Source organism: Gossypium hirsutum, chromosome A05 (genome assembly GCF_007990345.1).
Source record: "Gossypium hirsutum isolate 1008001.06 chromosome A05, Gossypium_hirsutum_v2.1, whole genome shotgun sequence".
Lineage (NCBI taxonomy): Eukaryota > Viridiplantae > Streptophyta > Magnoliopsida > Malvales > Malvaceae > Gossypium > Gossypium hirsutum.
This window is the reverse complement of record NC_053428.1, coordinates 40,291,281-40,315,220: the sequence shown is the minus strand read 5'-3', so window position 1 is coordinate 40,315,220 and position 23,940 is coordinate 40,291,281. Positions and strand designations below refer to the sequence as shown.

The 23,940-nt window shown below is 34.6% G+C and overlaps 1 protein-coding gene and 1 long non-coding RNA gene across 2 annotated transcripts; both read right to left on the bottom strand.

Moving 5' to 3' along the window:
- Positions 1-3,668: 3,668 nt before the first annotated feature.
- Positions 3,669-4,608, bottom strand: LOC121229115 (uncharacterized). Its single transcript, XM_041112402.1, has 2 exons — positions 4,287-4,608; positions 3,669-4,208 (listed from the first exon to the last, which is right to left on the bottom strand). Exons 1-2 carry the CDS (start codon positions 4,332-4,334, stop codon positions 3,714-3,716), a joined length of 543 nt encoding a protein of 180 aa, XP_040968336.1. The 5' UTR covers positions 4,335-4,608; the 3' UTR covers positions 3,669-3,713.
- A 1,460-nt stretch (positions 4,609-6,068) lies between these two features.
- Positions 6,069-9,661, bottom strand: LOC107961198 (uncharacterized). Its single transcript, XR_001701213.2, has 4 exons — positions 9,559-9,661; positions 9,038-9,467; positions 7,067-7,112; positions 6,069-6,106 (listed from the first exon to the last, which is right to left on the bottom strand). It is a non-coding gene; the product is annotated as an uncharacterized lncRNA (long non-coding RNA).
- Positions 9,662-23,940: the final 14,279 nt, after the last annotated feature.

The following is a 23,940-nucleotide window of genomic DNA, read 5'->3' as shown; positions in this document are numbered from 1 at the left end:
TGGCTGAATTTCAACTGGATGAGGTATATAAAACGTTGAAGACAATGGGTCCAAAAAAAGCATCGGAAGAAGATGGTATTCCAGCTCTTTTCTACCAACGCTATTGGAACATTGTTGGAAAAGATGTTACTAACTTTTGCTTAGAAGTTTTAAATAAAGGCTCATCCATGGAAAGAATAAACAAACAAATATTGTTTTGATCCCAAAAATTGATCACCCTACCAGTTTGAAAGACTTTCAACCAATTAGTCTTTGTTCAATACTATATAAGATCATTACGAAAATAGAAGCTAACAGGCTTCAGAAAATTCTTCACTCTTGTACTGATAAGGCACAGAGTCAGTTCGTGCCTAGAAGGCTTATTACGAATAATGTTCTTCTAGCTTATGAGGTTTTACATGCTTTTAAAAAGAAAAGAACTAGTAAGAAAGGGCATCTGGCTTTAAAGCTTGACATGAGCAAGGCCCATGATTGGGTTGAATAGCCTTTTATTGAAAATATTATGATACAAATGCGCTTTGCAAGATCTTGGGTGAAGTTTATTATGAGAAATGTCAATTCAGTTTCTTATTCAATTATCATCAATTGGGATTCGAGTCAATCTTTTCAGCCTAAAAAGGGCTTAAGATAAGGGGACCCCTTAAGTCCCTATTTATTTTTATTCTTTGAAGAGGAGCTCTCGACTTTAATATGAATAGCCAATCAGAATAGTATTGTTCAAGGAGAGAGAATTTGTAGAAGAGGACTATAGATCACTCATTTGATGGTTGCTGACGATTGTATTCTTTTTGGGAATGCAACTAGAGAAGGTGCAAATATGTTGAAAGGTATCCTAAAAGAGTATGAAACAGTTTCAAGGCAATGTATTAACTTTGATAAATCTACAGCTTTTTTTAGTTCTAATACTTCGAATGAATATAAGGACTTGATTTCTCAACTGCTAAATGTTCGTGTGTCTACTGAGCCTGAGAAATATTTGGGGTTACCAAATATGGTCAGTAGGGAAAATGAAAGGCTTTTCAAGGACTGAAGGATAGGTTGAAAGCTAAAATTAGTGGCTGGAGTTTTCGGCATCTCTCTCAAAGAGGGAAGGAGGTATTTATAAAATCTGTTCTCCAAGCGATTCCTACTTATTCGATGTTATGTTTTTTATTGCCAAATACTTTATGCGCGGATCTTGAAAGTATCATTACTCAATTTTGGTGTTGTAAAAATAGTAATAAACATGGCATTCATTGGTGTAGTCAGAAGCATTTATGTGAGTTAAAGGATTATAGGGAATTGGGGTTTCGATCTTTATCAAAATTCAATCTGGCCTTTCTTGCAAAGCAAGGTTGGCAATTGCTTTGTTATCTGAATTTGTTATTAGAAAGGAATTTAAAGGCAAAATATTTTCCTAATACAAGTTTTCTGGAATCGAGTTTAGGTTATCTACCTTCTTATACCTTGAAGAGTATTTGGGCCACAAAAAGTATCCTTGAGGCTGGCCTGTGTTGGAGGATTGGCAATGAGTCAAAAGTGATAGTGAGATCGGATGCTTGGTTACCTGGAAATCCAAATCAGAAAATCCAGTCTTCCTTATAGAATAATTCTATCCAAACAATAGTAGATTTAATTGATTCTGATACAAGAAAATGGAATAATAACCTTATTCTTTCTACCTTTATTGAAGATGATGCCAAGTGAATTTTATCCATTCCTCTGCCTCTTTTTCCACATGATGACTTTCGAACTTGGAGTGGGGAAGCTACAGGTGAACATGCTGTGCGTAGTGGTTATAGGTGGTTATTACATAATAATCATGGGAATTCTACCAATTACACTACCCAACCCTAGACAACTTTGTACAAAAGATTGTGGAAAATAGATCTGCCCTCTAAAATTAAAATTACAATATGGAGGATTATTAACAATTTCATTCCTACTTATTCTAATTTGAATTATAGGAGGTTGCTTGATTTTGCAGTCTGCCCCTGATGCCATGATGGAATTGAAACTGAGGAACATGTGTTCCAGGACTACCTGTATTCAAAGGAAATTTGGTGTCAACTTGGTATTACGAGACCAATAGTGACAACTGATATATCAATTATAGATTGGGTTTACCAGTTTTTTGGCCATAACTCTATGTATTTTTGTCATGTGTTCTATTGTGCAATGTAAGGGATTGGATTATGGGCAATAAGATTCTACATGAAGGTCAAAACTCTACAACATCAGAGATTGTGAGCTTTATAATAAAAATTTGGGTGAAGTGGATGGTATGAAAGAAAAATCAACTACCTGTGAGGCTCCATTTATTTACTAGCAATTGCCATAAAAACATTCTGTCAAAATAAATTTTGATGTAGGATTTTGTCAACAAAATAACAAATCGTGCTTAGGGATTATTTTGCAGGATGATTCTAGTATTGTTCTTTGGTCAAAAGCTATAATGCATGTCAATATACATTCTCCTTTTGTAGCGGAGGTGATGGCATACGTTGAGGTAGTAGAGATGGGCTTACAGTTGGGTTTTCCAATAGTAGAGATTGAGGGTGACTCTTTGGCTGTGATCTGAAAATTTAAAGCAGAAGGAATTGAGAGATCAATAATAGATGCTTATATTTCCAACATAAAGACAATATGTGAATGATATCAAAAATGTGTTTTCCATCATGTACCAAAATATGCAAATAGTACAACACACTCTTTAGCTACAAAGGGATTAAAAAGAGATGATACTTATCTTTTTAGAGGGATTCCTCCCTTTGCATAGAATGCAGTTGAGGTGGATCTGCGACATTTGTGCTTTTTGTGACCTATATGGCGGAGATTCAACTTCTTTGGTCAAGAAATCAAAGTTTCAACTTAAGGGTCTCCTTTAAGTTTGGTGTTTGTGAGGAATTTTTCACTGAATCAAGAAGGACCCCTTCAGGTTCTTGTAGTTTTTTTAATAAATTTGTGGAGGTTCTTCTTTACTTCATCATAACCATTTGAAAACATCTGTGTTTTAAATGCTTTGGAATTTGGTTAGTCTGCTTGGGTGGTTGGATTTTTGATGCTTTTTATGTTTTCATTTATTGCTTTGTTGGGTGATGTTTATCTACTTAGTTCTTTGGTTCTTTGTCTTTTCATATTCTTGTTTTTTTTCCTGTTTTATGGTCACTTTTGGGCTTTCTTCTTTTGTTTTAAATAAGGGTCTATTTGTTTACCAGTAAAATGTTTTTCGGAAAATGATTTCTGAAAAATGATTTACTTTTCTGAAAAATGATTTACTGAAAATATTTTCTGGTGTTTGGATGAAGCTATGTAAAATATTTTCTGTTGTTTGGCAGATTTCCTGAAAATATTTTCCGTAAAAGTTATTTTTACATATATTAATAAATTTATATACATATTAATAAATTTTTATATTTTAAATTGTTTTTACATATATTGCAATGATTTATTTATAAATAAATAAATTAAATTAAATATATAATAATACTCAATTATTAAGCTACAATATTAACCTTCATAAATTGAAAACAACTAAAGTCAGATAAATTATTTGTAATTGTGTTAAAAAAATAAAAAACAAGGATTGAATAATTATAAATTAGCTTCCAAACCACAATTAATACTAGAAATTAATAATATTATCCAAATGCATAATTAGTAGTACACCATCTAATAACAACATAGTCCAAGTGCATAACTAAATATTACACCACATAAAAGTATCAATATCTTCAACCTTGAGAAAATTTTTGAAGCCAAATTTTTTTATGCTTTTTATTTTTAACTAAAAAAGCTTTGGCCTCGGATTCATGACTCACTAGATAATCAAACACAGAACGCAAGAAGTCATCATGAAATCCTTCTTCCTCCATCGACATCACTTGTTCGTAAAGCTGCAGTGTCTTATCCGCAGTAAATTGTTCCAAAGCATTAGCAATTTTGCCAAGTTGTTCACCCACAAATTTAACTTGTTCATCAACGACACTTTCTTGAACATTTTTTCTTTTACGTTTGGATGTGCCAGATGAAGATACATTTGTTCTTACCGCTTCATCCTCTTCATTGTAGCAGTCTAGAGGCACTGAATCTTGGTTACCATCATCCAAATCTATGTCAGCAAATGTTCTGGCAAAACTCCTTGTTGCCATATCTTTGCCAACAACCAAAGCCATTTCATCATAATGATCAATGCTTTTATTCAAAAATGGTTCATACTTCTTGTGTGCCTGTTGGATATTATACACAATTAGAATAACAAGTATAAAACAATTGAAATATACTTAACATATATATACATATATTACCATCACTGCTGCATCATATGTCGCTCTATCACATATGATCATTTTCATGTTATCATCCCATCCAAAACCACTTTCACCTTGAATTTTGCATATAATTTGCCATTGGTTTTTTACAGTCCTCAAATGATTTTCTACATGCTTCGCATCGCATTGGACTTGGAATCTTTTAGAAATAGCTTCGACAACTCGTTTAATAGAAACTGTTTTGAAAGTATTAGAAGGCTTATTTCCTTTCTAGGCCTCTTTTGTTAGAATTTCAAGAAAAACATGTTCCATCGGTTTTGTCCACCTAAATTGCTTGGAGGTCCCTTCTTTGTTGCCTTTACCTATTCTACATTAATAATTGTCATTGTCAATCATTTCGATATCCAACAAGCTTAAAACATAATAAATTCAATATCTAACAAGCTTAACATAATCAATATTTAACAAATTCAAGACATAATAATTTCAAAATCCAACAAACTAAAATTTTAATATCATTATCCAACAAACATTAACAAAAAAAGAACAATTTTAATACTAAAACATACATAACATAAAAAAAACAAACCTAAGACCTAAACCTACCTAATATTTCTAGCCATATAATCAATCCACATAGTTTGTGCAATTTCGTCTCTCTTAGCAGACCATTCTCTTGCTTCTTCTCTTTCTTCTCGCTCCGTAAGTGTTGGTATTATCAAATCAGACTCAGACTCATCGTATAATCCTTGATTAAGTAAATCATTAGGATCAACTCCCATGATATGATTATGAATGATACAATAAACCAAAACTATATCTACTTGAGTTTGAAAATTCCAAAATGGTTCAACATCTAATACACGAAACAGTTTCTTCAAAATCCCAAAAACACGTTCAATAGTGATTCGCAATGATGAATGTCGAAGATTAAAGAGTTCCTTTGCATTTTCAGGCCCCTGAGCACTAAACTCTTTTAAATGATATCGGACCCCACGATATGGGGTAATAAATCCATTTCGAATGCCATATCCAGCATCAGCAAAATAATATTCGCCTACAATTTTACAAAACATAATTAATACTAATAAATTATAAGCTTATTAGAACTATTTGGTATTTAATGATAATTATTACCTTCTGGAATTCTTAATCCTCTTGGGCGTGAAAGTGCATAACTTAAAATACGAGAATCATGTGCACTACCTTCCCAACCAGCTAGAACATAGGAAAATTTCAAATCAAATGTAATGAGCCAATACATTTTGTGTCGTCCCCCCTTTACGGCTACTAAATCTTCCTTCAATGCTAGGTGGAACAGATGCACGAACATGAGTTCTATCTAATGCTCCAATGCAATATTTAAAATAAGGATAAAACCTTCGATTGTTTCTGATTTCACTAGGAGTTGACTCATCAGGTGATCTAATAACTAGTTTATACAATTTCAAAATAGCTCTCAATACAATCCTAAACTAACGGTGAACTATCTCAGTTGATCTATAATATCTAGATCCAATCACTCGAAACCTTACATTATGACCAATTATATGTAAAAATATCAGTACTTGCTCCCTAATATTCACAGATTTAGTTGATTGTAATAAATTATTCCTACTAAGAATATCACACAAATTAAAAAAGGCAATTGGTCTCATCCTTATCATATTAATACAATGTTGGTCACCACTATATAAAATACTATTAATATAATTTTCTCTTTCATAATCTCGATTCACACGAGGGTGAGAAGTAATTTCGTTCCTAGTTTTTAATTTTTTAATCCAAAGAGCCCCAAAAGCTAAAACTGAAGCCACAACTGCAACAATTACATTTTGATGTTGACTACGATCCATCTACACAAAAAAATGCCACACAAATATTTAATCACTACAAAAAAGGTGCAAGCTTTTCATAAGATCACATATATGAATAAAGCTACCATGACTAAAGTGCATACATTCATATATGAAAATTGATATCAAATACACTAGTAGCTCATGAAGATATCCAAAAGTCAAGACTTTAAAGATATATATTTATTAAAATAATTATAACGACTAAAATTATTTTTATTAATTAAAAAAGTTGAAAAAAAAAACCTTTAATAATGTCGAATTTTTGTTAAATCTATGTTAGTATAGATTATTTTAGGTTAAATTATGGTTACTATTTATTTATTATATTTAAATTTATGAATTAAGAATTAATATTTATATTTTAATTTGATATTATTTTATTTTTTTTATTTTTATAATATCATTAATTCATGTTAAATGTTATTTTATTTTATTATTTTTATCTGATACTAATACAACTAGAATTCATGCTGCTCCAATAGAGAACTAGAAATCAACTAGCATACACCCAATATCAGTCTCTAATCAATAGACGAGAGTTCTCAATACCATAATGAATATGAAAATCTCAACACAAAAAAATCAAAGAAAAGTTGGAAATAAATAGTTAGAGAAAGATGATTCAATCTTCTAGCATTCTAATTGCACACCTCTCAAAGAGAATGAACATCCTATAAATAGAGCCAATAGCAACAGAATTACTCAAGTCGATTTACTCAAGCATTACAAGGACAATTAGCACATATTTTGCCAAAGTAGTTTACACATACCTTATAGTAGCTATCCACACATGCTTTGCAAAGACAATGCATAAATAATTTACAGTTACACATGACTACCCTACATAGTAATCTGATTCACAAAGAAAATTTCACAGTAATCTAATTTACAACACATACCATCGAATCGGCAGCAGAAAAATCTAACAAAAATTCCATTCAAAAACAGAAGAATTACCTGAAACAACAACAGAATCTTGACGAACAGCAACAAGAAGGTGAATCTCAAGAAAGATCAAAAGAAAAAAAACCAGTTAAAATTTCAGGCATAAAATCGACTAAAGAAACAAAGAAGGCATAAAATTTTCCCTATAAGACTAAGCACATCAAGTAACCACAAGTGTTTTCCCTATAAGACTAAGCACATCACAGCATAGTATATAGTTTTCAAAGTTAAACACTGCACAGTACAAAACCATTGCTACAATTGAATAATCCCACAAATAAAGAGGAATCAAGAAGACAAGCAACACAACAATCATTTAAGGAGAAGGTTAAGGATTACACAAGTATCTAGTTTGAAAGTTAAACACTGCACAGTACAAAACCATTGCTACAATTGAATAATTGCACATCCAACTAAATTACCTAAATCCAAGCAAGTACAGTTTTTAAAGCAGGTTCGATCAAACAGGGAATAAGCAGTAGAAGTTTACTTTGGGCAGAAAGGAGTCAACATGGTATTTCCATGGGGAAGATTGTCACAGATAGTAGATGACAAAACAAAGGCTGTTTCGTATATAAAGAAATAGTGGATCAAGGCTCAAGATAAGTACCTAGGTTGAATAGAACAAACCATCTTAATAACTAAAATTGATGATTTAACTGATTGGACCATCTATGATCCTTTTTAACAAATAAATATTTTTGTGTTCTTAGGTGAAACATCCAGTAGAAAGTCAAGGGAAAGTAGTAAATGAGGTGGTTCATCGGCTGGAGACCAAAGGTGGAAGGGAAATTATTCCCAAACCAATAATGCTTTGGAGACTAAAGCTGATGCTTGGCAGAATGCTGAGTTGCAAAAACTTAACAAACGGTATTCACTAATTTATTTTCAATTTTAGGCTCTTTGTTTTAACTTAAAGATTCCTTAAATGAGTTATTATTATTATTAATTATTAATTATTTTTATAATTTAGTTGAGTTTTCAAAGCATTTAAACATTAAAAGATATATAATAATATCAAATGCGACTACCTTCCCAATTCAATTGGTTAAGCTAAAAGAGTATTCACTAATATTTATGATAAAGCTCAGGTATGAGAATATGAAAGCATCAATTCATGAATGGGAGAAGGAAAATAAGGTGAGAGCCAAAGTCAAGATTTTCAATAGGAGAAAAGTGTTGTGATCCCTACTTGAGATTCAAAGAACACATACTCCTTACTGCTTGAAAACTGTTTTGCTGAATCCTATGATGGATTGGTTGAAGTACAGAAAGAATTGGAGAAGAAAATAAAGAGGAGCCATCAAGTTTACCAATTGAAGATATCAAGAATTGATGATATCGCAGGTGGAGCAAGAGCTCAAGTTGATGACAAAAGAAGAAATGAGAAATTGAAGATCAAAGAAAAAGCAAAGCAAATAAGAGCTAAGGGAGTCGTTCCTTTTACATGTGTATGTTTCTGAATTACATCCAAATAGGAAAAGACATTTGTAAATCAACAACAAGATAATGTAACTTCAATTTCATACCTATTCCTTTTAGAGAAGAAGATAAAATGATTATCCAATGTTCAATCTTTCAAGTTACTTCAAATTTGATCAATTCAGATATTCGATGTAAACTATTAATGCATTTTATTTTCTGATAAATATGAATCACAAAAAGACTCAGCAATGTAAGAACCATAAACATGCATTTCCATTCATTTAACAACTTTTTATCATTATAAATAGCTACATCTACGTCCTCTCATACTTTTGATTCTAATAGTATGGCACAATATTTCAGCATGTCTAGAAACCATAGTTACATGCATAGAGTATTCTTAAAAAAACCCCCAAAAAACCATACAATTTGTGGATTAACATAGCTCAATTAGAAGAAATAGGGTTCATTGTCGACAAAAACTTCTTAAGGTCATTGAGGTATTTGTGAAACTTAAAAACATTCATATATATTAATATTTGTTTTTAAGGTAAGTACCTAGGTTGAAGGTGGCGACTGCTTGCTCGATGCGAATGAATAGCCTACTTTCTTTCGTACCCAGGAGAATGGGAATTTTCCAACTGACCTTCAGATATGGGAATCAACTTGCCTGCTTCTACGCATTTTCCTTAAGCGCTAGTTCTGCTTTCACTGGATTCTAGAAAGGCATTTGTTCTTTGACCCCAGGAGAGGCAACTCAATCGGAGCTGCTATAGAATCCGAATCTGGCTTTGCTGCTTTCAAGCTTGACTTTCTTTTTCTGGCGTGACTGCTTCTTGTACTTCAAATCTTACCAAAATAAAACCCCTGAAAATCCCCCTAAAAAAATGGTAACTAAAAAAGAGAAACCATTGGATTTGAGAAAGGGTAGAGCTTTAACTTAAGCCAAGACCCGAAAAAAAAGTTTTATGCAGGAAGAGGAAAATGCCTGCAAAAGAGAGAGAGAGAGATTGCATGAGAAAGAGAGAAAGAGAAGGAGAAAGGAAACGAAATACTAGCATTAAGAGAAGGGGCCTTACCTGGATGAAGGAGAAGCACGGGAAAATGTCTTACAGAAATTGAAACGGTAAGACATTTTCCCAAAATGTAAGGGATTTTACACGTAATTTGGAAAATGTTTTCCAAATGGAAAGGTTTTCAAGCTACCAAACACTGGAAAATGAGAAAAATATTTTCTGGAAAATGAAATACAACCAAACAAACACACCCTAAATTATTGTGGTGTGTCTTGGGCCTTTATTGATATTTGGGCTCTATTTTATTTTGAATAAAATTCAGCCATTCTATTTTCAAAAAAAAATCAATATTTTATATATTTTTAAAAGCAGTTTTCAGCTTCAATAATAAAATGACTTTTAAAGCAAACAGAAGCAACAGGCAGCAAGGAGGGTTTTAGTCTTTTAGAGTATGAACTAAGATAAAATCTAATGTGTATATATATATATGAGTGTTTTTTTTCTCAGAAAATATGAAATTTTATAATTAGAAGTGCAATGCACTTTATAAAGAGTTTAAGTCAGCATGACAGGCATAACAAAAGAACAAGAAAATAAGAGGTTCAGAACCCAAAAGAAGGGTACCAAAATATCCAATAGAAAGAAGCATTGCTAGACAAATCCCAGTACCCCAGACCTCATTAAGCAACCCTTTTAGTCGAAACCCTTTCAAACGCATAGACATCACCTTGCAAAAGCATTTGATGGCAACTCTATTCAAACAAAATCAACTCCTCGCCATAACCAATAGATTCCTGAAATGAAAAAGCATCAAACTCATCAATTAGTAAACCAACTTAGCTCATAAGCTCCTCAAAAGAAAACAAAGTAAGTATAAAAGCTCAAACTAGAAGTTTCCTTGAGTATGAACTCTCCAAAATAAAACGACAAGCATAATACCAAAATCGCCTACCACCAAGCCATAAAAACCTCCACCTCCCACCTCAAATCATATCATATCAAAATTATACCAACCTATACACACATTTATATCCCCTAAAAAACACACAGATGCCACAAATGAAAAGCACACCAATCATGCTCAAAATTCACAACCATGGCGCTCTTAACATTTCCATCCCAAATACAACTCTAAAAAAAACTCTAATCCTGACATCACCAAATATCTAAAATAACTCTATTGAATGGGTTTTAGTTCTTGTTAAGTTCGGATATTTTACCATATCCTTTCTCACAAAATGAGTGCAAATTTTAGTATATACTAAGTCTATTGTCGACTTAATATTTTTAGATTGGCCGGTTAAGTTACTTTTTGGTGTTTTGATTCGAACCCATTGCTTGTTTTACCCTAAGTAAGAGTCCCTTTCACATTTAGTTGATAAAACCAATCCTTGAATGTAGTCAGTCTGATCTTGGTAAGCACCTAGGGTAATGTTGGAATGTAGGCGATTTTTTAAAATGTAATGTATTTTTGTGAATTAATTATGGAATTTTAAATAAAGCAGATGATCAAACTATTGATAGAATGTAAGGAAATGGACAAGAACAAGATCAATGAACTTGGTTTTACCACAATGGATGTGTTACAAATACAAACTATAGTCAACAACACGGAGAGTGTATACATCCTAAGTAATAATCTCCTCACGTTTCAAAAGTGGTCAAGGGTCAAATTACTGGAAGATGCAATAAAAGAGATGCGAGACAAAATAGTGGGTGTATTACTCATCGTATTCTCATTGGTTCTAACAATGACATACTAAGGAGTTCTCTGCCCTCCGGGCAACATTTCCCAAGGCGATGCAACCGCATTAACTAGTTCAAATCATCGTGAAGCGAAATCAGTGATGAAGGTATATATCTGATTTTTCTTATTTTCTATATTCCAAATGGGGTGGCTTTTATTATCTCCTGGAGCATAACGTTATTATTGCTGAGAGTCGTCGCTAAAAGTATCATGTCTTTTCTATGATCAATTTACTTTTTGGTGTGTCTTTGCTACTGAGGTGCTTTTTCAATCATAACATCTTCAACTACTCTCTATTGGATCACCGTTTGTACCATAGCTATCATTTATTTCTCACTTTGGTTTATTTGTTTAGGTTATCACCCTCGTTTCAAAAAATATTAAAATTTACATGACTATCTAGTTTTAATTGATCTATCAACTCAGGTCTAGAAAGGTGTACGATAAAATTGTAACTCTTAGCTCAATTTGGTATTTTGATAGTTATGATAAAAATTATTTATGTTCTTTTAATTAATATGAATGGATTGAACAAAATTAATTTAAAAATAAATTGTATCTTAATATTATGTTTGTATTTTGTCACAATTCATCAACTTTTTTTATATGATTTGTAATTGCAATGCAATTTAGAGAGTAAATTATATTTTCATATCGTGATTATATCATTTCATATATTGAAAGTACTATAAATTTGTTATACCCACATTACGAACCTCATTGTATGACCACAGGAGATCCGACACGTGTCTTCCAACGGAGTTGGCATCTCGACGAACTACTCATGTCCAAATTGCTAAGTTACGAACTTGACCTGGCAAACCTAAGATGCTATACATCTCCACTAAGTATATGCAATATGGGAGCTCAAATTCATTGTTTACCAACTATCCTAAGGCGTCGTCCTATCCTAGGACATAAAAATACCATCACTGCCAAGAGGATCAAGTCAAGTCTCCTATGTCAATATTCCTTGGACACGTAGATAGAATTGTCCTCTACTATAAAATAGCCTCACGTCTTTTTCTTTTCCTTCTTCCCAAAGAAATTATGATGCGATCCCGATCGCATCATGTTTCGGTACATCTCGACGACATCGAGATTGGCCCAAACTCGAGGGGCCCAAATGCAAAATGAGACCTTTAAATTCATTTATGCTGTTGGAATAAAGACTTGATTTATTTTAGTTACTTTAGTCTTTAATTATGTCTGGTTTATTAAATACATATTTTAATTATGACATGCATTATGTGTTCTACATTTAATAAAGTCATGCATTATGTGACTCCCATGTTAGTTTAAGTCAGCTTCATTAAATTAAGTCTTGCATTAAGTAACTCGTTTGTTCATTTAGTTTGCATTTTAAACCATGCATTTAAGCATCTTAGATTAATAAATGAGTTGCTGGACATTTATTCAACTCATCTTAGTTTAATTAATAAGTGTTTTAGTTGAGCTTTATTTAATAAGTGTTGCTCTTAATTAAACTAGTTGCTGAAATAAATGATGTATAACTGTTAGTTCATTTATTTAAGTTAGTTGTTAATTTGTTTTAAGCTTAATAATTGAATAAATGTGTAGGTTGCATGTGTTAATTGCAGGTGACTTTCCAGCTCACATCCATTACATTTAAAGGCTGTTATACATTCAAAAAGGTGACTTTTCAAGAGATTTCAGTTACAAAAGAGGGAGCTGTTACAAAGAGGCTTTATACATCATTAAGAAGTTGTTTTATCAATTAAAGGAGAGCATTATTCTTCTTTAAATTGGGCAGCATCTTTGTTTCATCTTTCATAACCGTTTGCTTCATGAGTGATCACTACATGCATTCAATTTTCCATCAAAGAAGCTGGTGACTATTCAACTAACCAAAGGACACTTCAAGAGTCACTTTTCAAGCATTCAAGGTCAATTATGTAGCTGAATTGAAGTGTATTAAATGGTGGAGTTATTTAGTTCAAGAATTCCAAGAGACTTAAGCTTTATTTCATCTTTTAAGATGTGACCATTCAGCTAGCCTTTTCCTAGCCTTATAAATATGTGTGTAATCATCCTTTTGGAGGAAGAACTTTTTGGAATATTTTTGTTAATGATATACTGTCAAATTTGTGAGGCAAACTTTTCTCTGTTTTCATTCAAAGATTTGTTGGCTACCTAGTGTTCTAGTTGTGTCATCCATTTTCTTTGTTGAAAACTGAACTTATCACTACTCGTAGTGTGGCGTTCAAACATACCGAGGTTCCTATCTTGCTAGATAGTGGGTCGAGGTCACCTTAACCACTCTTAAACCGAACTAAAGGGTTATAAGCAATGGGTCATTACCAAATCGGTATTGGTTCTTGTTTGCACTTTTGGTTCAATCCATTTTCTTTTCTTACCATTTCGAACTAAAATAAGTTCCTTCTTTCACATCTTACCCTTTTTCATACATATTCTTAAACCAACTACTAATTTGTCAAACAACTTCATTCCATACCAATTTCACTAAACTAAATTGTCAATTACTTCTCGTAGACGATCGGGCATTTTTTATACGACTCGACTCACCCCGAGGTAGACCATATCATTTGGTATCAGAGCTAAAAAAACGAGGAGTATGAGCATTCAAAATTACTCCTGGAATAGTCTGTGACTCAAGTAAAATTCAAAAAAAAAGTTTCAAAAAAAATACGAAAAAAATTCAAAAAAATATGAGTATGAGTGCCATTCAAATTTTCTTGTGAGTGACTAGTGAGGTTTGTGGTGAGGTATTCATTTTCTGTTTTGTTTTATTCACTTTTCTTTTCATCTATTAATCATGTCTCGAGAAGAGTTTTCACCCTTTGAATTTCAATATTTGTTGAAAGAGATGGAGTGCATGCTCGATCAAAAAATCAAGCCTATCCAAGAAAAGCTAGACCATCGAGCAAGACTTCAACGAAAGCAAATTGTTCCAAGCCAAAAGACGGAGTCTAGATCATCACGGAGACACACTTCCGATGATTATGCAAGAAAAGATTTCTATTGTGATTCCTATTCGTCATCGACTTCGAGACCAAAAGATTTAAATCGAGATTTCTTTTTGTCAAGGAATTCAAGACGACGAGAGTCTGACCTCGATTTTGAACCCATCCAAGATGACATCTGAAGAGATAGGCATACCTCTTTCCGATCTTCAAAGAAATCCTACTCAGAGTATTTTTCAAGAAGCATTGATCAAGATTCTAATGCAAATAATTTTCCTTCTTTTGAACAAAATCATTGTTTTCATGATTCTTTTGTATCTTCTAGTAAAAAGAAAATGAGAAAAGCAAAAGAAATAAAAGAGAGGCAAGAGGCGAGTAAGAGAGAAAGTGAGAGATTCTTGAAAGAGATCAAGAAAGTCATTGAAAAAGTCATTGAAAAAGAAAAAGAACAAAGAGAGAGTGAAAGAAAAGAGAGGCAAAAGATGATCATGAGAGAAAATGAGTGGATTCTAAAAGAAATCGACAGAAGCGAAAAAGAAGTCGAAAAAGAAAAAGAGTGTGTAATAGCCCAAATTTGACCGGGCTTTGAAACCAAAAAGAAACACAAAAATAAATAAATAATTGTTTTTATAACAGTCCATTTACATTGGCCCACTGTTGCTACCCAAAACCCCAAAGCAGTCCCGTAGCCCAAATACAAAAGCCACCACCCAGCAAACCTAGACCTAAACAGACTCAGGACTAAAGTGGCCCAACTGGCTCAACTCATTACACCCAGGCATGAAACCCTAGGGTTTCTGCCTATTCTTTCTGGCGCCGCAATGTCTTCTGGAAACTTCGGGGAGCGACTATCCAGTTTCCCGAATTAAGACGGTCATCAATGCTCTATCTATCAGCGCTGTGACCCCTCAACTTCTCCACCATGCGTCGCGCCACCATCAGCGCGCGAATCATGTCAGGATCATCATGCGCCACAATCCAGTACTAGCCCCATCAGCACGTGGTCAGGGGTGCTTGAACGAAATCTTCGCGATTCACCTGCAAGAAAAGGAAATAAATCAAAGCAAAGAGATTAGAATAGGAAGTGGAATAAGGCTATAAAGCCATTCCTCAAATCTATAAAAGAAAAAAAATACACACAGAGTCATAGGAAAATACACTACAAAAGATATTGTACATCAAGTTTTTTGAATAATATATCAGAAGGATTTCGAGAGAAACAAAGGTGACTCATTACTCTTTTTCTGTTTTTACCTTGTTTTTTACAAATAAATGATATGTTAAATAGACAGAGGAAGAAAATACCTTGAGAATCGCCCTGAAAAGCGAAGCTTTTCAAGTTCCGACCTTCGTGTGGGGCGGAGTCGGTGACGGCACGTGGATATGAATGCGGAGGTCCGATGAACAGAGCCGGTCGGCCTAGGGCCGGAGCTCAAACGACTTGGCAACCGTTTCAGAGAGTTTTTTTTCTTTTTTTTTCAGAACAGGTTTCAAATGATCCAAAAGCTAAAAATTGGCTTATATAGCCTTAACAAAACGACACCGTTTTGGCTTAAGTTAATAAGCCTAAAAACGACGTCGTTCAAAAGCTTCAGGATCCGCGCGTTGACCCGATTACCTGGGGAGGATCAATGCATTTTTGAAAATGGATTAATTATCCAATCGATCCTTATACCTTTTTTATGTTTACAATTAAGTTTTATTTTATTTATGATTTGACCCTAATATCTTATCTCAGTTGTGATTTAATCCTTGAAATAACTGCTTCAAGTCTAAGTTTAAAACGCAATCGTTTTGGGAATAGGGAAATTTTCCCAATGAGTCCCTTTTATTCTGCGCGCGTTTTAATTAAGGCTTTAATTCAGTTTTATTTCTTTTAAATCCGCCCCATAATTTTGCTGAACTTTAAATTTAGCCCTATGTTTATTTTTTGTATATATATATTTTTTATATTGATATTTTTTACCTTACTTTTATATTATATATTATAAGATCATTTTATTATATATATTATTATTTATTATATCTTATTTTTCACAATTTATTATTATTATTTTATATAATTTTATTATATATTATTATATTATATATTTATTTAATTATTTATATATATTGTTTTTACATATTACGTCCATTATTTTATACTATATCTATTTTATTTCTTATTTCCTATATATTTCAAGTATATGTTATTTTATAATATTTATATATTTTCATTTTATTCTATATTTTTTATTTTTTATGTATATTATGTATATCATATATTATCTATTACATTATTTATGTTTATATTATTCATTATATTATTAAAATTTTTAAAATTTGTAAGTTAAATTATATTTTTAACTCATATTATTCACATATTAAATTATTAATTATCTATTTATTATGTATTATTTATTTTAAAATGATATTTTTATATTCTTTTACATACTTTTATTTTATATTTTTTTAACCCAGTATATTTTATATATAATTTTTATAAATATTTTGTTATTATATTTTATATATTGTATAGCAAATATTATTTTAAAATTATCATTAAATATTATGTCTTTATTTGTGTTATATATCTTGTTAGTTATAATTCATTTCATTTTCTTGTTATATATATTGTATGTATTATGTGTTATTTTATATTTATTATTTGATATTACATTTCGTGAACATGTACATTGATATCGTATTACTCTTTTTTGTATATCATGCATCATTTATATGATTAAATATATGTTGAATTATATGTTTAAGGATTTTTACCTGTTTCTTCTTTAATATGTATTCCGTTTTATGTATATTTTTATTTAAAAATTGTCATGTTTTATGTCTTATATATGTATGACATTTATGTTATTGTTATTATGCTTTTATTTACCTATTTCTATAATATGCTATTGTGTATGTTACGTTTTATTATGTTAACCCGCTCCTTCATGCATCAGTTTTAAAAATGAGACTTCAAGGATTTCAAAGAATATAAAGGCAATGCTTGGTGTTTGAAAATTTTGAGAAAGTAGTGCCGTAACTTATTGGGTTGCCGCTTTTCTCGTTGAATTCGAATAATTAAGTACCCTTCTAAGTTTTTTTTAAAGGTTTTCTAAATGCAAGCCACTATCTTGGAATTTCAAAGCAATGTGTCCTAACTTATTGGATATAGCGTTTTGCTGTTTCGAGATAGGAATTTCAAAAAAGGTTAACTTAATGTCAATACTTTGACACAAGTGAATCTCAATTTTCAAAATCAAAGTATTTTAAAGAAGATTACATCTTAAAATTTTTTTAAATTTCCGACATTAAGGACATTTGATAATCAATTAGGTACCAATTTTTGGGCGTCACGAGGGTGCTAATCCTTCCTCGTACGTAACCGACTCCCGAACCCGTTCTTTTATTTCGTGGAGCAAAACTAATGATTTTAAAACAAAATGTTTTGAAGGTGATCCAATCACACCTAAAAAGATTGGTGGCGACTCCCGTTTTCGTTTTTTAAAATCGATTCCCATTTTCCAAAACTCGATTTGAAAATTGGTTTCGACAGCTTGGCGACTCCACTAGGGAATAGTAAGAGAGTCAACCCGTATAATTGATTACCTCTTGTTTTAATGTCGGAAATTAAAAATTTTAAAATTTAATCCCCCTTGCATTACATGTGTTTGTATTATTGCATGTGTTGCTATATTATGATACGCATTGCATTTGCATGACCGTTGTGGTCATACCCTTAAGTGGGAGTGAGAAACTACGCCTTTGTGAGGTTTTCACCTCCGTGTAGGATAGTGGATCACTTTTGGAATACATTCGTACTTATGGTTTCGTGAGATTTTAATTTCCGTGTAGCCATAAGGAAATGTATTCCCCTGAACCGAACTCGATTCAAATGAGCCTATAATGGGTGAGAATCAAGGAATCGGCTGGTTCGGGTACCTCAAACTTTAGAACAAACCCCATATCGAAAGACCGTATGAGCCCAACTTAGTTAGGTTTAAACTTTAGACATTACCCTTATAAGTTATCGTTGAAATTCATTGATATCATGTGATACTGACTATCTCTTTTCTTTTGCTTGCATGTCATTTTGCATTTCCAAAGATATCGTTTCATGATCAGTTTCCAAGTTAGGAAGTTTTATTATGGAGAACGGACTTCTTGATAGAGTGGAAGGCAATGCTAACGTCCATAAATGGTCCGAGCAAACTCAACTAGAAAAGGGAGATAATATAGCTGAGGAATACGTATCGGAGTTGTCAGATTACACTCGTATTAGTGTCACGCAGAATAATCTCCAGAAGCTTAAGGTAATTTGGGATCAGTGGGGCAAAGAGACTAAGCAGTTATTCTGCGGTAACTATGGAGACTTACCTTACTTGCTTGATGTTCAGATAGACGAGCACTTATTCCGAGCCCTTGCTCAGTTTTGGAACCCGGCGTATAGTTGCTTCACTTTTGGGGAAGTAGACATGGTACCTACTGTAGAGGAGTACACTGCTTTGCTTCGTTGTCCCCAGTTTCAGAATGATAGGATCTATTCCCGAGCTCCTTGTGTCCCTACCTTTTGGAAGAAATTGATGATTATTACGGGGATGAGCGAGCAGTGGGCCACGGCCCGAACTAAGGAAAAGGGTGAGTGCAAGAGCATTTCATGGGACGCTTTGAAAGATTTGATCTGACACACCCTGATGAGACGAAGAAGGTAGATGTTTTTGCCTTAAGTTTATATGGATTGATGGTTTTCCCTAGGGCTTTAGGATATGTGGATGAGGCAACCATGGATTTTTTTCATCGACTCAGTAAAAAGATCACTTCTGTCCCTACAATTCTGGCAGAAACATTCAGGTCTTTAGGTGCATGTAGGAAGCTGGTGCTGGCAGGTTTATAGGATGTGCTCAGTTACTTTTGGCTTGGTTCTACAGTCATTTTCAGTTGATAGATAGGGTGGTTTGTTGGGTTTTCTTCGAGGATTATTCACCGTTGAAAGATATAGTAGCTTCAGCTAGGAAAGTTGATGTTCCAGAAGAAAATTGGATGGCGCTACTTCAGAACCTTCAGTCGAAAGATGTCGAGTGGAGGGCTCCATGGATGATGCCTGGTGAGGTTCTTTACCAATGCGGCAGTTTTGATTAGGTACCCTTATTGGAAATTTAGGGTGCCATTAGTTATGCCCCATTGCTTGTACTAAGGCAGCATGGGTTGAGACAGTTCGTGCCAGGGTCTCATGGGTTGGCTCAAAGTGAATTTGTATACAGAGGAGCTGATTACAAGAGGAGGGTTAGCGAAATTTTTAGTGCTTGGAAGAAGACTTTTCGATTGAAAGGAGTAGTTATTAGTCCTGCTACTACGCCAGAATTTGTTGAATGGAGAGGCCGAAGGGTGAATGATAATATCCCAAAGCCAAATGTGGAAGGAGCTCGACCAATGGAGGAATATTTGCGAGTAAGGCCCCCAGAGTTAGAAATTATGAAGCAGGAGTTCGAGAGAAAAAGCTTGGAGTTTGAAAAGAGAATAGCAAAGCTCGAAGAAGAGAAGATGTACTTGAGTTTGGACATCGAGGTTCAAAAGATGGAGGCTGAGAAAGAGAGAAAAGAAAAGAGGAAGATTGAGGAGGATCGAGATGATCTAAAAGAGCATTACAAAAGGGTATTACAAAAGGGCACAAGTATCCTTGAGAAGGGCGAGAGTAGAAGGTTCTTCGGAACAGTTGCAGAAAGAGGTCCAAGAGGAAAAGGCTAGATCTGAGTATTGGGAGAGGAAGTTCCAAGAAATGCAAGTGCAGCATTTGGCATTAGAGGAAGATAATAAAGGGTTGAAGACTAAGGTAATGGAGCTAGGAAGATCCCTGCGTTGGCACCAAAACCGTAATTCTACGGTCGAGTTAAAAGAACTAAAAAGCAAGGTTAAGGATTTGGAGATGGCATTGCATGACGGTGAACTTCGGATTGAGCAACTCAAGGCACAAAAAGATTATCTAAAGGGAGAGCTACATCAGGCTAGAGGACAGGTCAGAGAAAGGGATCATGTCATTGGTGAGGCCATAACCCAGATTCGAGAGTTGCTGAGTATGTGCAAGGCTTGGCCATACGAGCTGATGTATTGAGTCTAATGTATTCATCATCGTCGGATGTAGGACGAGAGTTAGCCCTTTTATTAGATAGAGTTAAAGCTTTGGGCCTTAGGGCGAAAGCGTATTTGTAATTTTCTTATATGTAAAGATATTCTTTTTCTAAATAAAATTTTCTAAATGAAGTTGAACCAGAATCGATATTCTTTTTGCATTCATGCATTTGCATCTCATAGCATTTCATCACATCATTTGCATTCAAAGTTATAAAAAGACCCTGATTAGTTAAAGTTTACTTCCAAAGGTAGAAAAGAAAATCTGGAAATCACACATCCTTACGGCACTCGTACTAAGACTAAGAACATTGATCAAAGGTTTGAGCAATTACAAAAAGATATGCAAGACCAAATGCAAGAGCAGTTGGCCAAAATACAGAATAAAATGAGGGAGCAGATGCTAGAGGCTCAGAGAAACATGATGGCTAAAATGGCTCAACTGCTGAGAGCCACTGATAAAGGAAAAGCTCCCATAGAGATCACTAAAGAGGAGAATGAAGGTCCTCCTTCGGGTTTTACTCCGCCTCATGTGCCTCTGCAAACTGAAGCGCCTCCTAGAAGGCCATCTGTCACCGTGAGGCCTCAACATGGGCTAGTGGATGCTGGAATTCCCGTAAATTTCCCATCTGGGTTGGGAAATAATTTGGGTGATAGCTCGATCAACCCTATCACTCCTGATCTGGATTTAATGGAGAAGGAAAGAATGACCACTAAATCTGCCAAACAATTGGAAGATCGTTGTAGGTGGTTAGAGAAGAATTTTAGGGTTTTAGAATGCGCTGGCAATCATCATGGGATTGATGCCAAAGACTTAAGTTTGGTTCCAGATTTGGTGCTTCCTCATAAATTTAAGATGCTAGAGTTTGAAAAGTTCAACAGGACTACTTGCCTAGAGGCACACATAACAATGTTTCGTAGAAGAATGACTGGTTATGTGAACAACGATCAACTATTGATCCATTGTTTTTAGGACAGCTTTGTGGGAGCAACGGCTAGGTGGTACAATCAGTTGAGCCATGCAAGAATCGGTTCATGGAGTGATCTTGCATAGGCTTTCATGCAACAGTATAACCATGTGACTGATATGACGCCAGATAGGATCACACTTCAAAACATGGAGAAAAAGCCTAATGAAAGTTTTAGGCAATATGCACAACAATGGAGGGAGGTGGCAATGCAAGTACAACCACCATTTTTGGAAAAAGAAACCACCATGTTATTTATTAATACTTTGAAGACACCATTCATCACACATATTATTGGAAGTACCACGAAAGGTTTCGCGGATATAGTTATGGCGGGTGAGATGATTGAGAATGCCGTGAGAGGCAGTAAAATCGAGGGGGAAGTGACTAAAAGATCGGCCCCAAGGAGAAAAGACAATGAGGTAAATAACATGAACAGCTTCAACTCCAGGGCAATCATAGTTGGACAACCTAAAGCAGCTACGGGTGAGCAACAAAGTACTCAAAGACAGGAATCGGGTACAAGACAAAATTTGGAGAGGATGCAGTTCACTCCTATCCCTGTGACATATCGTAAGCTTTATCAAAGCTTATACGATGCACATGCCATTGCTCCATTTCACTTGAAATCGCTGCAACCATCGTACCCGAAATGGTATGATGCAAATGCTAAATGCGAATATCACGCGGGAATATCGGGGCATTCAATTGAAAACTGCACTGGGTTCAAGAAGGTCATGGAGAGGCTCATCAAAATGGGGGTTGTAAAATTTGATAGTACCCCTAATACTGAAGCAATCAAAGAATGAATGCCATTGATGAAACAAAGAAAATAAAAGTCAAGGAAGATATTGCTGAGGTGAAGACACCTATGAAGGTAATATGGAAGGAGATGGTGAAGAGAGGTGTACTGACCTCTAGAAAAGGAGGAGAAAGAATAGAGAACAATTGTGAGTTCCATGGGGAGGTGGGTCATATGATCCGAAATTGTGAAGAGTTCAAGGCCATGGTACAAGGCCTTATAGTTAACAAAGAGTTGCAGGTTTCTAAGGGTAGTTCTTATGAAGGACAAATATGTGTGCTGGAGAATGAACGAAAAATAACCAGCCAACCGATAATTATTATTTCCTTGCCAGGGAATAATGAGGAGGGGTCGCAAACTAGGTCCAAAATAGTCATCCATAAACCCAATCTTTTCCCTTACAAGGATAACAGGAGGGTGCCCTAGAGCTATGACTGCAATATAACAATACCTGAAGTGGAGAATATAGCTAGCGCGTCCAGGGGAACACAAAATGAAGGTTCCCATACACGAAGTGGGAAACGTTATGACGGGGGGAATATCAGAGTAAAGCCTGCAAAGACGAAAGATGTCGAGGCTGAAAGGGAGAAGGAGATTGAAGTACCCATCAATGAGCCGGTAAAAGAGGAAGAAGATAAGGAATTTCTAAAATTCCTGAAACATAGCGAATATAGCATGGTTGAGCAGTTACGCAAGCAGCCAGCACGTATATCAGTGTTAGCCCTACTCTTGAGTTCTGAGGTGCATCGAGATGTGTTGTTAAAGGCGCTTAACGAAACATATGTCACCCATGACATATCCGTTAACAAACTGGACCTGTTAGTAAACAACATCAGTGCTGACAATTTCATCTATTTTAATGATGATAAAATTTCACCTGGGGGCATAGGGTCAACCAAAGCCCTACACATCACTACTCGGTACAAAGGATACACACTTCCAAGTGTACTCGTGGTTAATGGGTCTGCTTTGAATGTCCTGCCGCTATCCACCTTGAACAGATTGCCCATTGACAGTTCACATATGAAAACATGTCATAACGTGGTAAGAGCCTTTGATGGAACTGAAAGGAAAGTAATGGGACGAATTGACATCCCTCTGGAGATTGGGCCGAATACGTATGAAGTTGATTTCTTAGTGATGGATATCAAGCCCTCCTACAATTGTTTATTGGGGAGACCATGGATACACTCGACAGGAGCGGTGCCCTATTCATTGCACCAAAAATTAAAGTTAGTAACAGATGGTCGATTAATAACTATCAATGCAGAAGAGGACATCATAGCGGCAGTTACTAGGAAGGCCCCTTATGTTGAGGCAAATGAAGAGGCTATTGAATGTTTTTTCCGCTCTTTAGAAGTCATTAATGCCACGTTCATTTTGGAAGGAAGCGAAGTGCCGGTACCCAAAATGTCTAGAGCCACGAGGATGGCCCTACAAATGATGATGGGGAAAGGAGCATTGCCGGGAAAAGGGCTAAGAAGATAGTTGCAAGAAGGGATTCAAATCCTAAAACTGATTGAGAAGAAGGACCGCTTTGGCATGGGCTTCAAGCCAGACCACAAGCACAAGAGGTAGGAAATAGAGAAGCGCCAAGCGAGAATAAAGGCGCGTTTGAATAGAAGAGAAGTGGAGTGGGAACTGATGACATTCCCACCTATATCCAAATCCTTTAAATCAGGAGGACTACTGATAAAGGAAAGTCATCAAGTTAATGTTGTACACAATGAGGGATCGGAGCAAGGAAGCCTCGAGGGCATTCGCCCTTACGAACCAGGGAGCTCTCTGAATAATTGGACTGTGGAAGACCTTCCTGTAGTCTTTAGGAATTTTTCAGAGTAATTCTCAAAACATGTCTGTTACTCTAGGGTCTAG

Bases quoted from the DNA above. Each gene is read 5' to 3' on its own strand.
- LOC121229115 (XM_041112402.1), bottom strand. From the start codon at position 4,334: ATGAAAATGATCATATGTGATAGAGCGACATATGATGCAGCAGTGATG. The intron at 4,209-4,286 runs GTAATATATGTA...AATATCCAACAG, and splicing joins CATATGATGCAGCAGTGATG to GCACACAAGAAGTATGAACC.